The following is a 15,389-nucleotide window of genomic DNA, read 5'->3' as shown; positions in this document are numbered from 1 at the left end:
CGGATTGCAGTAATACAGTATCCATGATTTTAGTACATAAAATGTTAGCGCGAAATGTACTTTTGCAGAAATTAAAGGCTTGCTGACCTGAAGGGGTTTAACAATAGAGTATTTTGCTCAAAATACACGAGAAAATCTGTCCTGAGAGTTCTGGGAGAAGTGTCCAAAAAACGAGTGTGTCCTGGCAAATAAGGGAAAGTTGACAGGTCTGAGAGAGGGAGAGATTTATATATATATATATATATATATATATATATTATATATATATATATATATATATATATATATATATATATATATATATATATATATTATAATATATATTGTATTATGATTAGGTGATACTTCAGTTATTCGATAAATACTGAATACTGTCGCTAAATCTTTGTCTACAGTAATTTCCTCTAATAGGTTGTGCATAGATGAAGAAAGTGTTAATATCCAAGTGGCTACTCGGAGACAGTTTAGCAATTTCCAAATTTGCCTTTATTCTTCTGAATTAAATATTTTAAATGATCCTTCCTCAAGCTTACAAAATGTAATAATTATGCTCATCCCTGAGAGGCACTAGCTGTTTGGGTTTAGAAAGTAGCATAGGCCCCCGTCGGCACTTGTCAAGGGCCCAGGAACACAGACCCAGGACCTGTTGTGTGTGGCATAGTATCCTATTTCTTGATATGAGGAGGGATTAGCTAATATCACCCTTGTAGTTTAAACACAACAGGATATAACCAGTAAAATGGTGCAGAGAAACATCAGTGTGCATGATTACACTGACTCAATTCATATTCTGTTATAATGATACGTAGTTTAAAGCAGTTTGTGCAGCTGGAAATCGCAGCGCACACATACAAATAGTTTGCATTTTACATTCTGCCAGAGATGTAAGCCAGTTTGCTAAATTTGTTTCATTATTTAACTTTTCTAGAAGTAGAAATGTATAATTTTTGTATACACGGTCACCTAAAAATAAAATGGTTGCCTATTAAACCATTGCACTTGTATAACATTCATACTTATTGTTCAAGAAATTAAGAATTTTCTCAGTACAGCGTGAGTAAAGGAGTGTATTTATTTCAAGTTAATAATTCCCCTTGGATTTGCTGTAATGCTTTTATGCAATGTTTTAAAATACTTAAGTGTAAATGCATGTCGGTGCCATTGAGAAAGTATAGCACTGGTATAAATATGCAGGCTGCTAGAGGGAATGGAGGTTTTACCATTCACTTTTATTCTTGTTCTGTAGACACTGCATGGAACTTCCTATTTTAACAAATAGCAAGTAAATAAAATACTGGTTATTGTCTGTCCCACCACAGCAGGTGTAGAGAGATGGATAGAAAAATAGCATGGTTATTGTGAACAAAGTACCATTCCCTTTCATAGCTTGACCACTGAATACAAACGTTTGTAGAAATGTTCTAACATGCAGCATGGAAATGTTCTTGTTGGTAATAGTCACACCGATCCCAAGTTTTTAGTTCTGCCTGACCTAGAATGTATGTAATTGATTTTTAAGAATTTTAGTGTGAATTCGGAGTGATAACTTTGTGTAGCACACAGATGCTAGTGAGTCAACATATTAAACTACCCCAGTGTCACAAGCCAATCAGAGTGCTCACTCAAACCACGTAACTTTTTTTTTTTTTTACGTTTGTTTAAAATCTGCTAAAACCTCAATGAATAGGCAACCAGACAACTGCTACAGTCCTCTTGAAAGACCATTACGTTAAACTATATTATCAATAGCAAAACAGTAGTTAATGTTAAATATATGCAAGACAAACTTCCCAGCACAAAGGTAGTCACTTATAGGCACCTACATTAGTCTAAAGCGAAAACAAGTTGCCATGGTACAGACTTTGCATTGGTTCAAAATCTAGTCAACTTGTTAAATCCACTCTTCTTCTTATTCAGTTTAATAATTAACAAAAAATTCCTAGGCTGGGTTCGTGTTTTTCAGTTTGGTTTAAAAAAATCTCTTGACATTGAATGTTCATGTAAGTAATGAATGTGTTTTAGTGCATTATGCAAACCCTGTTTTTCTCACCTTCATACTGATACAGGTTAACTCCTTCAGCTTTACACAGTCACACAGCTCATCGCTACCACCCCTGCACTGACTCGGGAGGGGGCGAAGATGAACACACGCTGTCCTCCGAAGCGTGTGTCATTAGCTGACTGCTTTTTTACACTGCAGACTCGCCATGCGGCCACCCAGAGCTACAGTGTTCGAGGACAACACAGCCCTGGGCAGTTTACAGGCAAGCCCGCAGGTGCCCGGCCAGACCACAGGGGTCGCTGGTCAGCCAATCTCCAATCACCAATCACCCCCCCACACACGCACACACATTTAATGATGAGTAAGAAAGATGAATGTAAATGACAAATCCAACACATTTTCTAAAAACAATTTGTTTCCGCGCTGATTCCGAGGGTGCTCAAATTACTTAAAAATATTCAAATCAACAGGTCAGTGAAAACATAAAGGGTCAATTGCAACAAACTTGCAGAGTTAGTATGGAGCTGTATACTAAGTTGCTTACCAGCTAGTCCTGTAGGATCATCCCAGCTGCATACTAACTTAATACCAATTGCAACAAAAAAAGAAGCGGAACAGAGTTGGCAGGGTTCTACATTTAGATTTTTTACTACTGGTCCCTTGGGCCACTGAGGTAGTGTTTTTACTGGCCCAATTATAAGTACAAAACTGGGTGCATTGTTTTATTCACCGCTGCAAATGCGTTGGTTAGATGGAAGTACATCCACCGATGACTGACTGTATTAAAACAACAGTTTGGTGACATTAAATATGACAGTTAGTACTGGAGTTGTTTAAATGTTATGTCGGCCAGGGTGTCCTTGGCTCACCACGCACCCCTGTGGTCTGGCAGGGTGCCTGCGGGCTTGCCTGTAAGCTGCCCAGAGCTGCGTTTTCCTCTGACACTAGGTCTGAGGTGGCTGCATGGTGGGCCTGCCTTGTGAAAAGAAGCTGACGGCACACGCTTCAGAGGACAGTGCGTGTTCGTCTTCACCGCTCTTTTTTTTTTTTTTTTTTTTTTTTTTCTGGCTTTTTGTACAATTTAACATACTTTTGCCAAGATGACAATATAAAAGTAAAATAATTAGTTACCTGCAATAAATTCACCGGATGTTTAATTTTTAAACTGTTATTGTGTTATTTTATATACTGTTATTTTTGGCTTCAGAGTTGCTATGGGGTCAGTAAATTAAAGAAGAAAAAATCTCCCCGTTTATTTTCACTGTGGAAATCTGGTAATCCTAAACTGCAAGGACAGTGCAAGACACTGAAGCTCTGGTAGAAACTTTGGTCAGACACAAAAATCTTACAGAACTCGACAGAATAGTAAAACATTCAACCTTTTCTCAAATTACTTTGTTTAATGCTGACATTAGGAGAACCGTGCAGAATTGGGAAAACTGCATTATCCTACTGTAGGCATTCAAGAAATGTATTCATTCAATTAGCGAAGTGCTCCCCAGTGCTTTTTTCCACAGCAATTTGTAAGAATTTAAAAGATGCTATATTAAAAACAGGAGCAATACATCAATAGCAGCCATCTTTCAATATGCCTTTCACACACCATATAAATGAGCCGAGCGCACTTGCAAACTGCATTATGAACACAAACAGACTCTGTTCTGAAAAAATCGTAAAGGAGTAAGAAAAAATCTTTAGCTTGCATGCATATTCTTTCATGATGGTTTTCAATTTCCGTATGTTTAATAATGTGTACGGTAACCAAAGGGAGCCCACGTCTCAAATAAAAAAAGTGGCTAAGCGAAGCCTTTCAATATTTGCTATTGTAGTTATTTCAGCCATTTAACATGCACATGTTAGCGTACTTGTCAGAAACTGTAAATACTGTATTAAAGGGTTGAAAATGTATGTGTATAAATGATACTCTATTTTTTACAAGTAAACTCACAATGGGGATGCTAGCAACGCTAAAAGGTTAACAGATTTTTACTAATTACAATTGTAAACAATAATCCTAATGCAAAATAATTGTTCTCAGATCGTTGTCGCCTCTCCCAAGTCGGCACCAATCTTACTGCTGATACTAATGAGTCCTGTGAAGATTGTGAATCTCATTTCTGACCAGAACACATTGTATCCCAAATCAAAACATTAGACAATTCTATCCCGTTGTCCAGCTTCCACGTGGCGTACCTCTGTATCTATTGGTGCTTTTTTTCTTCATTGCAGTCACAGCAGCAGACAAACACCTGCTATCTTGCGAACTGTTACTGTGAGACTGGATATGAGGGCAACTAAATGCTGAATTTCCTAAGGGTAACTGACATTTGTTTCACTGTCATCATGAAGCCAGATGAAGTCTCTTTTTCCACTCTATTGTCGTCCTTTTTTTTGATACTTTGTTTTTTTATCATTATTAATTTAAATACTTTGCTTTTGGCTTAGTGATGTAGTTGGTTGCTTAGTTGTTAAAAAAAAAAAAAAAATGCCATGTCAAGGTAATGAGTATTACCAACTGCACTTAGTTTCAGAACAGTATGTAGTCTCAGATGCTGACTGTACAACAAATATGATGTGCGGCGGGATAGTTTGGACGAGTTCAATTACGCCGTTATCGGGGGTTGGGTGTGTTTTTAAAAACGGGTTTCTAAATTAGTTTTTTTTTTTTTTTTTTTTTTTCAGCTTTTTGGCACACTGACCCATTTTCCTGCGTTTATAAAACGGAAGCCATGTGCACTACACTATATACATTATACAGTTAAAAAATATTACCGGCCTAGTTGGCCCTGTGGTGCTTCATAACTACTGGCCAAACTGCGCTCTTTACCGGCCCCGGGCAACCGGGGCATGGTTAATGTCGAACCCTGGTTGGGGAGTAGCTGATCCCTAGCTTCAGTACGATACTAAGGAGTATGGTTTGTTTTGGTGTGCTTCCAAACAGGAACTGAAGTGGGCAGGAGCTCAAAATCTGAGTTGTTGTTTTTTTCATAAAGGTGTGTTTATTTTTAAGAAACCTAAACATAGTTAGTTATTTATTTTGATTCATTCATGCTTAAGTGTTAAACCTGTAGGGTATATTTACGCACAACAAATACATAGGCTTTTTTTTTTTTTTTTTTTTTTTTTTTTTTTTTTTATCAAAATGAGACCTCTCCCCCCGCAACACTGGCAGACTTGTTTGGTGTTGTATGTGGTCTAAACATTGAATACTATATATAGAGAGAGAGAGGAAAAAAAAAAAATATTGCACAGACAGATTGAAACCAGCACCTCCAGGGGCCGGTTTTCAAAACTTAATCTGGATAACAGTGATCCGGATTTAGTTTTCCAATATTTTGTTGGTTTTTTTTTTTTTTTTATCTGGATCGTTTTGATCTGTTTTTTTTTTTTCTTCAGAAAATGTCATTGCTGGATTACTTGTGTCCACATTACAAATAATTATGCTTATGAAATCCGTTTGGTTTTTAAAGGAATCTCGAGCACAAAATCTAGGATTACAAAATCCGGATCACTTGATCCAGATTGTTTTGAAAAATCGTCCCCAGCACAGCGGCTACAGTGCCAATCCGATTCCATTCATTATGAGTGTATCAGTATTCTTGCGTTGCGTCACTTACTAGTCCTGACCCCTCCTACCCCATGCTTGCTACAGCCTACTAATATGTATCATTGGCTACTAAAAGCATATAATTACTGTATGGCTTAAATATATTCTCAATTATTTCACGATATTTGTATTAAATCATTTTAACCGTAAATGTAATATTTTGCCACTGGATAATTTTTCCGTTGTGGAAGTAATTTAGGAATATCGTTTTCCGTATTGTATTGTTATAATGTCACGAAACTCATTCTAACGCTACACGAATATATTGCAATGCCAGCAATGATAACCCTTATATAAAAAAAAATATGCAAGTAAATGTGTCTTTCATATGCAAAATTTAGGTACACGGTATGGATTTGTGATTATGAATTGTTCAGTTACAGAAGTTGTCAATACATTTTGGGGTTTTTCACATGTGTTCCTCTTAGTATGGTACTATAAATTGTTAGTCTATAGAAAGGGTTAGACTAACTTTAGTCTCGTACTTAGTATCCTCTAGAGGGCAGCAGCAGTTATTTTGGGTTTGTTGCAATTGAGATCATTTTTAGTACGCAGCTGGGGACAATCTTGAACCTGCGATTAACCTAATGTTGCTGAACCAGGATGCTTTGGATGCAATCAAAATATTCCTTTTCCAGAAAGGTAGCAATCAAGCTTGCACTCTGCATGAAGCAGCTTGTACCTTCTTTTCTAACCCCAGGTAGATTTCCTTACAGAATTCAACCATGTGTGTGCGCTGCACAGTGCAAATGCCTTTGAGTAGAGTGGCCTTTATTTGTAGATCAGCGTGTAGTTAAAGCTAACCTCAGCCTCTATTGGATCTGAACATGACTACCTCAACATTTATAAATAAATAAATTCATCTAAAATGCTCTAACCATTTTTTGGCACTTTTAATACAAAGGAATACTTATTCATTAACTCATGAATTCCTTTATTCACGGTATGGAAATATTGGCATTAAAATTGTACTGTACATATACGTACTTTACTGTGAAAAGACCCTTTTCTAATTTACTACCCTATCTTTTTGTTTTGTTGCTTATCTCGCAACACAGCAGACCTCTTAACTGCTTGTACAGTCTGGGAAAATAATTTCCACTCCAACAGGGTTCAGGATATTTTGCACGTTTTGCGATGTCCTTTTATCAGACTCTGCATTTGCAAATGTTATCAAACCTTGTCGACGACGGAAAGCGGCTGAATTTGAAAATTTGGATGTTTAAGATGACAAATCTTTCATGAGGTTGCACAGCTCAAGAACAATTCTCTAAAAAGTCTATTCCAGAATTCTACATCTCAAAAGGATTATGTTGATATGAGTATTATCATCTTAATGCTTTATATTTATTTGCTAATTATCAACTGGTGCTCTTTTAAATTTTTGGACTCAACAATGCCACGTTTGATTGCATGACTAGTAAGTAGCATTATGACAAGGGTACAGTTTTGTAGTAGGATTCCGTGAGTTGCAAGAAGAAAACATTGCCTTCCAGAAACACCAGCTCTTCTTCCAACTACTTTGCAAGAAAAATATTGCCTGTTATGCCCCAGTTCAGCAGTTTTCAGTCTTGTCTGCCCATATCATTTTGTATGATTTATTTCTCTAAGCAATTTAGGCGGTCAACCATTCATTTGTGTTTTTACCACCCCTCACAGAATCGCAAAGAAGATGATCTTGGCTCAAATCAAGGCAAACATGTCCTCTGGGGAGGATGGCTCATCGGATGATGAAGAATCAGAGAAGGACAAGAAAAAGAAATCTGAGAAAGCAGCTGGGGAGGAGGAAGATGAGGAGGACGAGGAGGAGGAAGAGGGTGAGTGACCTGGATTTTTCTAGAAATAAAGATCTATTTTTTAAAGCATATCGAATCATATTGTTTGAAGACCAGTGTTGACCAGTGTGCCAAGTCTTTAAAAAGACATGGTAAACCCCTAGCAAAAATTTGAATAAGAGTAGGTAAGAGAAGTCAATGAATAATTGCTGTGTTAAGCAAATAAAATAAAGAAAGAAAACCTGAATGATCCTTATCAAAAATAATCACCTGAGACGATATCCGATAGCCTAATAGCAGATCAGCAAACTGTGTGTGTGTGTCTATATATATATATATATATATATATATATATATATATATATATATATATATATATATATATATATATATATATATATTAGTACACACACAGTGGTTTTCAGAAATGTTCACATTTTGTTGGCACCTGAGCGTACTCCATGACGCTTTAAAATGACATTGAACTTTACTTGTAGAATCTACACACTACTCCTACTTGACATTAATAAAGTTAAATAATGCATACAGAATATAAATAAGTAAGATTTACAGACAAAAACAGATTCATTTCAGTTGCATAAGTATTCAACCCCTTTGCTATTGCAGCCCTAAATCAGCTCAGGTGCAAATGATTTGTTTGAAAGCTCACAAAATTAGTGAAATAGCTTCAGCCTGTGTGTGCTCAAAGTGGTTTAACTTGTAGATAATTTCCCTCAGGTATATAAGACTTTCAAGCTGCAACTCGCATAGTGATCCAACAAAGCAACCATGAAGACCAAGGAGCTTTCGAAACAAGGTCAGGGATAAAGTGGTAGAGAGGCACAGAGCAGAAAGGTACAAGAAAATTTCAAAGGCGTTGATTGATTATCCCTCTCAGGACAGTGAAGTCCATCATTAAGAAGTGGAAGATGCATCATACCACCCAGACACGACACAGATCAGGTCGCTCTCCCAAACAGAGCAGTCGGGCAAACAGGAAACTGGTTTGGGATGTCACTCTGAAGCCAACAATGACCTTGAGAGATCTGCAAAGTTCTGTGTCTGAGATGGGAGTCAATGTTCACAAATTAAGCCGGTCCCTACACAAAGCTGGCTTGTATAGATGGGTGGCAAGAAAGAAGCTATTACTCAAAAAGCCTCATCTGAAAGCATGTATGGAGTTTGCGAAAAAACATGTAGATGATACTGCAGACATGTGGAAAAAGGTTAAAATTTTTTGGTCTAAATTCCAAGCATTACGTCTGAAGTAAGCCCAATATGGCACATCATCCAGTCGACACCATCCCAACTTTTATGCACCATGGTAGCAGCAACATGTTATGAGGATGCCTGTCTTCAGCAGGGACTGGGAAGCTTGCCAGGATAGAGGGGAGAATGGGTGGTGCAAAGTACAGGCGAATCCTTGAAGAAAACCTTTTTCTCAGCCAAGACTCTGACCGTCAGTGACCCGCAGCACAAAGCGACACTGGAGTGGTTGACCAAGAAGAGAATTAATGTTCTTGAGTGGCCCAGTCAAAGTCCTGACCCTTCAATCCAATCGAAAATTTATGGCGAGACTTGAAGATTGCGTTTAATCGACGATCCCCAACAAACTTATCAGAACGAGCAATTTTCCTGTGACGAATGGGCAAAGCTTTGACCATCCTACTGAGACCTATCCAAGAAGACTCATAGCAGTAATTGCTGCAAAGGTGCTGCTACGAAATACTGGCTTAAGGGGCTGAATACTTTTGCAGCCAGTAAATTTCATTTTGTACATTTTCTTTGCAAGTTTTGCTGACATTTAACCTCCTCCTCATATAACAATGTTCAGTTTAACCACTACAGCTTTGAATAAAAAAACTGTTTGTTTGAAAAACTGTGCATACATTATTTGTAATTCAAAAAAATGTGACATTATTCATATGGGGTGAATATTTCTGCAAACCACTGTATATATGTGTGTGTATATGTGGACTTTCTGCAAACATTTGCATGCTTTGGTCCTGACCATTTTTCAAGTTCAGCCTCAGAATTTGAATCCTAGGGCTTTCTGGGCATTTAGACTTTAGGTCTGTTGTTACTAAAACTTTGCCTAGCATTCTTGTTTAGGGCCAAAAATGAACTTCGCGGGGTGCGATTGAGTTAGCCACGCACCCTTCTCTTGTTCTTCTGTTTTATTTTATTGATGTAAAATACAATCAAGTTTGAACATTATTGCTATTTTAAAAGGAGTCGCATATCTCTACCATGTTATAGAGGCACTCCTATTATAAACATGAATTTTGAGATCTGAATACCTTATGTTTAAAAGTTAATTCTTGAATTTGATAAGCATGGAGTCATCCGTGTTGTCTCGGAAACTGAAAAATACCTCGCTCACATGTTTCAGAATGCAAGTTGTATAAACATGCCGTTCAGCACAGACCCAGTCCTCTAACAGGAATCGAGCCTGTTAGCGGACTGTGTCTGTGCTAGTCTGTGATACATCTGGATATCGGGGGAGAGTCCACGCTTTCCTTGTCTATGCTGCAATGCTTCTTGGGTAGAGCATGTCTCGGTTAAGATTGCTGTAGTGTATCTTAACATTAGGTTTTTGCAGTGACTATGGTTTATGGCACAAGCCATACATCTTCTGCAAACAGTTTTAAGTGTGTATTTGGTGCCCTATCTCGCCATCAAAAATATACCATGAATATTAATGTTCAGTTTTTTTTTTACAATCGATGTATGTTGCAACACCAGGGGTGTGTATATAAACTAGGTTTTAGTATGTATCTATTTTAAAAACAGACATTTTATTAGGGTGCTTCTATACAAGTTAAATTATTCATACACTTAGTGTATTTCGATCTTTCCCCCTGTAGAGGAAGAGGGTTCTGAAACTGGTTCGGATTCTGATTTTGAGATGACTAAGAAGTCTCGCTATCGACACCGCCTACTTCGACACAAGCTCTCCATGAGCGACGGCGAGTCTGGGGAGGAGAACCAATCCAATAAGAAAAAGGAAGGCAAACGGAGGTCCAAGAGGAAAGGTCTGTCTCACGAGGGGGAATGTGTTTTCTTATGACCAGGACACTTATGTAAACTAGATTTGAAAGGAGTAAAAACAAAGGCTTTAGAACTTCTCTTATCAACCTCACACATTCCCGATTGTTTATCAAGTTTGATTCAAGAACTTTCTCTGTTCCTTTGTGGTTTTTTTAATGAACCTGTTCTGGCCCCTCATAGCTTCCTATGGGTAAGTTAAGAATGTAAGGGTCGGGCTTAAGGGGTTTCCTGTAATACAAAGAAAACCCTGCCTAATCCACTGTTTAGGACCTTGCCATTTACTACAAGGTACAAAATATACCAGTACACATTATTAAACAAACCCCACAGTATTGGTGTGGTGAGTGAAATTAAATATCACTTAAGAGGACATTTTTACATACACTCCAAATGCAAAACGTTGAAATATACTGCACTATAATAACTACTTTTTTGTTAAATAGGTTATTGAATTTACTTTCTCTATGAAAATATAATTAAAACTGCCTTTAGAAAATTTTGTAGAGAATAGTGTTTTTAGTTTATTAACAAGGACAAGGCCAGCATAGGTATATCCCATTAGTACAAGCACAGGTACAAAGATAGACCCAAGTAGTCAATACCTAATTACAAAAATGTAAAAAATAATCATTTCAAAAGGTTATTTATTTATTTTTAAAGTATCGATTCATAAGTTTTCGTCCACTTGCATTACACAGTGCTATCAGTATAGGGCTGTATATGTGTCGGATAACTTGCGATTTTGATGTTTCTTTGACTTTAGTGCTATGGTAAATTTGCTTCACCCGAATCACTCAAAATCTGCAAAACAATCAGGGACTCAATGCTGAATTTTCTTGTTTCTTTGTGTTTAAAGTGAGCAGTGATGATTCTGCGGATTCTGATTTTGAAGAGTCTGGTGTGAGTGAGGAGATGAGCGAGGAGGAGGATGATGAGGATGAGGAAGAGAAAAAGAAGCGCCCCAGAACAAGGTTTGTTTTTCTTTTGTTTTCAGTTTTGGGTCCTGAAGTGGGCTAAAAGGGAGTAAGTTGGGCTACAATAAATATTGGTCTGATTTCATCTTCTCTAGTCAATTTCAGTGCAATTGATGAGAGCTCTTCTTGGTTTTATGTCGAAAGAGAGACAGCAAGGTGTAATTGCAATCCACAAAAAAAATAAGTGAGGTGTCTTTTAAAAAACACTATCTGGCCGCTTGGACCCCATTTTGACCTTGAAGGTGCTGTTTTTACCATGGTGCAGAACGATCGCACTGTTCAGTTTTCATGGCAGTCAAAAAGGTAAATGTGCAAGTCCCTTTCAGTCCAGGTCTGGGGCTGTCCAAGTACACACTGCAGATGTAAAATGTTTTGTCCTAGGTTAAGGGTACAGTGCTTGAACTGGGGATGAAAACTGCTAATTTATAATTGAATTGCTAAGAACAAACCTTACTGATTTAATACAGTAGCTCTCAAAAGTATTCACCCCCCTTGGACTTTTCCACATTTTATTGTGTTACAACATGGAATCAAAATGGATTTAATTAGGAGTTTTTTTGCCACTGATCAACACAAAAAAAGTCTCTGTCAAAGTGAAAAATAAAATCTACAAATTGTTCTAAATTAATTGCAAATATAAAACAGAAAATAACTGATTGCATAAGTATTCACCCCCTTTGTTATAACACACCTAAATAAGCTCTGGTGCAACCAGTTGTCTTTAGAAGTCACATAATTAGTTGAATGGAGCCTTCCTGTGTGCAGTTAAGGTGTTTCACATGATTTCAGGTTAAATACATATGTCTCTGGGAGGTCCCACAGTTGGTTAGTACATTTCCTAACAAAAACTACATCATGAAGACAAAGCAACATTCAAAGCAAATCCGGAATAAGGTTCTTCAAAAGCACCAATCAGGGGTAGGATATAAGAACATTTCCAAGGCATTAAATATCCCCCGGAGCACAGTAAAGTCCATTATTAAGAAATGGAGAGAATATGGCACAACTGTGAATATGTCTAGAACAGGCCGTCCTCAAAAACTGAGTATCCGGGCGAGAAGGGCACTAGACAGGGAGGCCACCAAGAGCCCTATGGCGACTCTAAAGGAGTTAGTCTTCCACGGCTGAGCTGGGAGACGCTGTGGATATGGCAACAATAGCCCGGGTGCTTCACAAAACTGGCCTTTTTATGGGAAAGTGGCAAAAAGAAAGCCATTGTTGAAAAAAACTTGCATCAAATCTTGGCTAGAAGGCATGTGGGAGACTGAGAAGAAGGTTCTATGGTCTGATGAGACCAAAATTGAGCTTTTTGGCCTCAACGCCAAGCACTATGTTTGGCGCAAGCCTAATACCGCACATCATCCTGAGAACACCATCCCTACCGTGAAGCAAGGTGGTGGCAGCATCATGCTATGGGGATGCTTCTCTGTGTCAGAGCCTGGAAAGCTCATTAAGATAGAGGGCAAAATATATGCAGCAAAGTACAGAGAAATCCTGGAGGAAAATCTGCTGAAGTCTGCAAGAGACCTGGGACTAGGGAGAAGATTAATCTTCCAGCAGGACAATGACCCCAGACATACAGCCAAAGCCACACTGGAGTGGCTTAAAAACAAAACAGTCAGTGTCCTGGAGTGGCCCAGTCAAAGCCCGGACCTCAACCCGATTGAGAATATGTGGAAAGAGTTGAAAATTGCTGTTCACCAAAGGTCCCCATCCAACTTGACGGAGCTTGAGCAATTTTGCAAAGAAGAATGGACAAAAATTAGTGTCCAGATGTGCAAAGCTGGTAGAGACTTATCCAAATAGACTCATGGCTGGAATTGCTGCCAAAGGTGCCTCTACCAAATATTGACTCGAGGGTGGATACTTATGCAATCAATTATTTTCTGTTTTATATTTGTAATTTCATTTAGAACTATTTGTAGATTTTATTTTTCACTTTGACTATGGACTTTTTTTGTGTTGATCAGTGGCAAACTCCTAATTAAATCCATTTTGATTCCATGTGGTAACACAATAAAATGTGGACAGTTCCAAGGGGTGGGGTGAATACTTTTGACGGCCATTATACATAGGTTTGTTTCCTTCCAAACATCATATATAGATACTGTAATGTCTCAATACAAAAATAAACTAGCGGTACTTATTAATTGATCACAGTTCTCTTAACTAAACCCTGCTCAATGAAATGACACTGCCTTCTGTTATGTGACCAGGAGACTAATAATTGTTTCCTGTCACTTAACTCTTTTGTCATCATCTTCACTAAGCTGCTTCCAAGAAATAAATGAATAAAACTGAGGAAGGTGCACATATGTGTGTGTGTTCATATCTGTTGTACAGCTTATTCAGTACACTCCTAGGGATGGGATGTGGGTAACCATGTCCAACTACTTTTATTTAGAATAAATAATTATCTTGTTTTTTTCCCTTGCCAGATCGTCCAAGAAGGCTGGGGCTGAAGAAAATCTGCGCAGCTACGAACAGAAGAAGAAGAGACGGCGTATTAAAGTACAGGAGGATTCATCTAGCAACGATAAGGTAATAACTGATTGGATATTTTGATAGTCTTTATTCACTTACGTCAAAATAGTACATTTAATACGTAAGCTGTCAACCGTTCTGAATTGTGGCTGGAGTTGTTACATGTATGTTTAGCTCCGGTACCCTATTTCTGCTCTGCTATATAAATCCATAGATATGTTTGCTCATAGAGTACAATTTATAGGCCGCAGTTTTAGTAATCTTACTATGTCTGTTAAATCTCCAAGTCCCGCATACAGTAAAAATGTAATCTTTTTGTGATTAACGTGTACTTGAAATTACCCGGCGTGTACCAGAATACATTTTTCACAATGGGCTACCAAGTTCCAGAATTTGTATCCTTATCAACCTTTATTATCCTCTTCTGAAGGGTATGTACGTAGTGGAGGCAGTTGTCTGTCCTTCTGTACGTACGTCACATTTTTTTATACAGTACATCTGGAGATCAGCTTGATATCAATATTATTGAGTATTAGGTTATGGGGATATTCTGTACATACTATTGATGTACACTATGGCATGGTCATTGTACTGATGTCTCGTGGCAGGGAATGGTATGTTACTGATGTACTATTGTCCGTGTGTGTTTTGTTTTTTTGTAATATATCCACCCCTTGCATAGACTTGCCTAGTGAAGCCTAACAAGTTGTTAATGTGTTTGTGCACACACAGAGTAATGAGGAGGACGATGAAGACAGCAATGATGAGGAAGACGACGACTCAGTGTCTCCTGGAAAGGGTCGAAAAAAGATTCGAAAGATTCTTAAAGTAGATAAATTGAGATCCGAGACCCAGAATGCTTTGAAGGAGGAGGAGGAGAGAAGGAAGCGCATCGCGGAACGAGAACAATTAAGGGAAAAGCTAAGAGAGGTACACAGCCCGAGAGCTTACATAACAATGAAGTAGCTTTTAAGTACCCTATTCATTCTCACAAATGGTTTCAAACCCCAGTTCATGGCAGTCAAATCAGCAGGCAGCTGTCATTCTCTTGACTAATAAGAATTTAGTACAACTCACAAGAAATGTACTCCAAAAGCACCTTGCAATATGCTTTTCCTGACTGTTTGTTTGTTTTGTTCGGCTTCTCCACCATGAGAAGGATTTGCATTAAGTGGTTTGAAGGTCACGGAATTGTGAAGGCACCTTATAATTTAACTACCTTGTGAAATAAGGGGATTTTCCACAGTATATTTTTATGTATTTAACTCAACACTGCAGGTAGTCCAATAAATATTTACGGCTGGTTTCACAGACCCTGAATAGAACTAGTCTTGTTCTTCCTTATCTAAAGTAACATTGGGTGGATTAGTGTCCATTAGGGTCTGTGAAACTTGCCGTTAGTTAGGTGTCCTAGGATAGTCTTTCAACAAAATTTGTGCAGAACGTTTTTTGTTTTTTTTGTTTGTTTTTTTGGAAGTATTTATTATTTTTATCTG

The 15,389-nt window shown here is 37.9% G+C and overlaps 1 protein-coding gene across 1 annotated transcript in view; it reads left to right on the top strand.

Moving 5' to 3' along the window:
* LOC121318681 (transcriptional regulator ATRX-like) overlaps positions 1–15,389 on the top strand; it is an 86,619-nt gene that overhangs the window by 33,517 nt on the left and 37,713 nt on the right. The window contains exons 11-15 of the mRNA XM_041255610.1: positions 7,269–7,426; positions 10,252–10,419; positions 11,292–11,406; positions 13,848–13,950; positions 14,626–14,823. Of these exons, the coding sequence (XP_041111544.1) occupies positions 7,269–7,426; positions 10,252–10,419; positions 11,292–11,406; positions 13,848–13,950; positions 14,626–14,823 (742 nt within the window). The remainder of the gene's footprint in view (positions 1–7,268; positions 7,427–10,251; positions 10,420–11,291; positions 11,407–13,847; positions 13,951–14,625; positions 14,824–15,389) is intronic.

The sequence above is a fragment of the Polyodon spathula genome, chromosome 7, assembly GCF_017654505.1.
Source record: "Polyodon spathula isolate WHYD16114869_AA chromosome 7, ASM1765450v1, whole genome shotgun sequence".
Taxonomy (NCBI): Eukaryota; Metazoa; Chordata; class Actinopteri; order Acipenseriformes; family Polyodontidae; genus Polyodon; species Polyodon spathula.
Note: the sequence above shows the minus strand (reverse complement) of the source record. Positions and strands in the feature narration are given on the sequence as shown.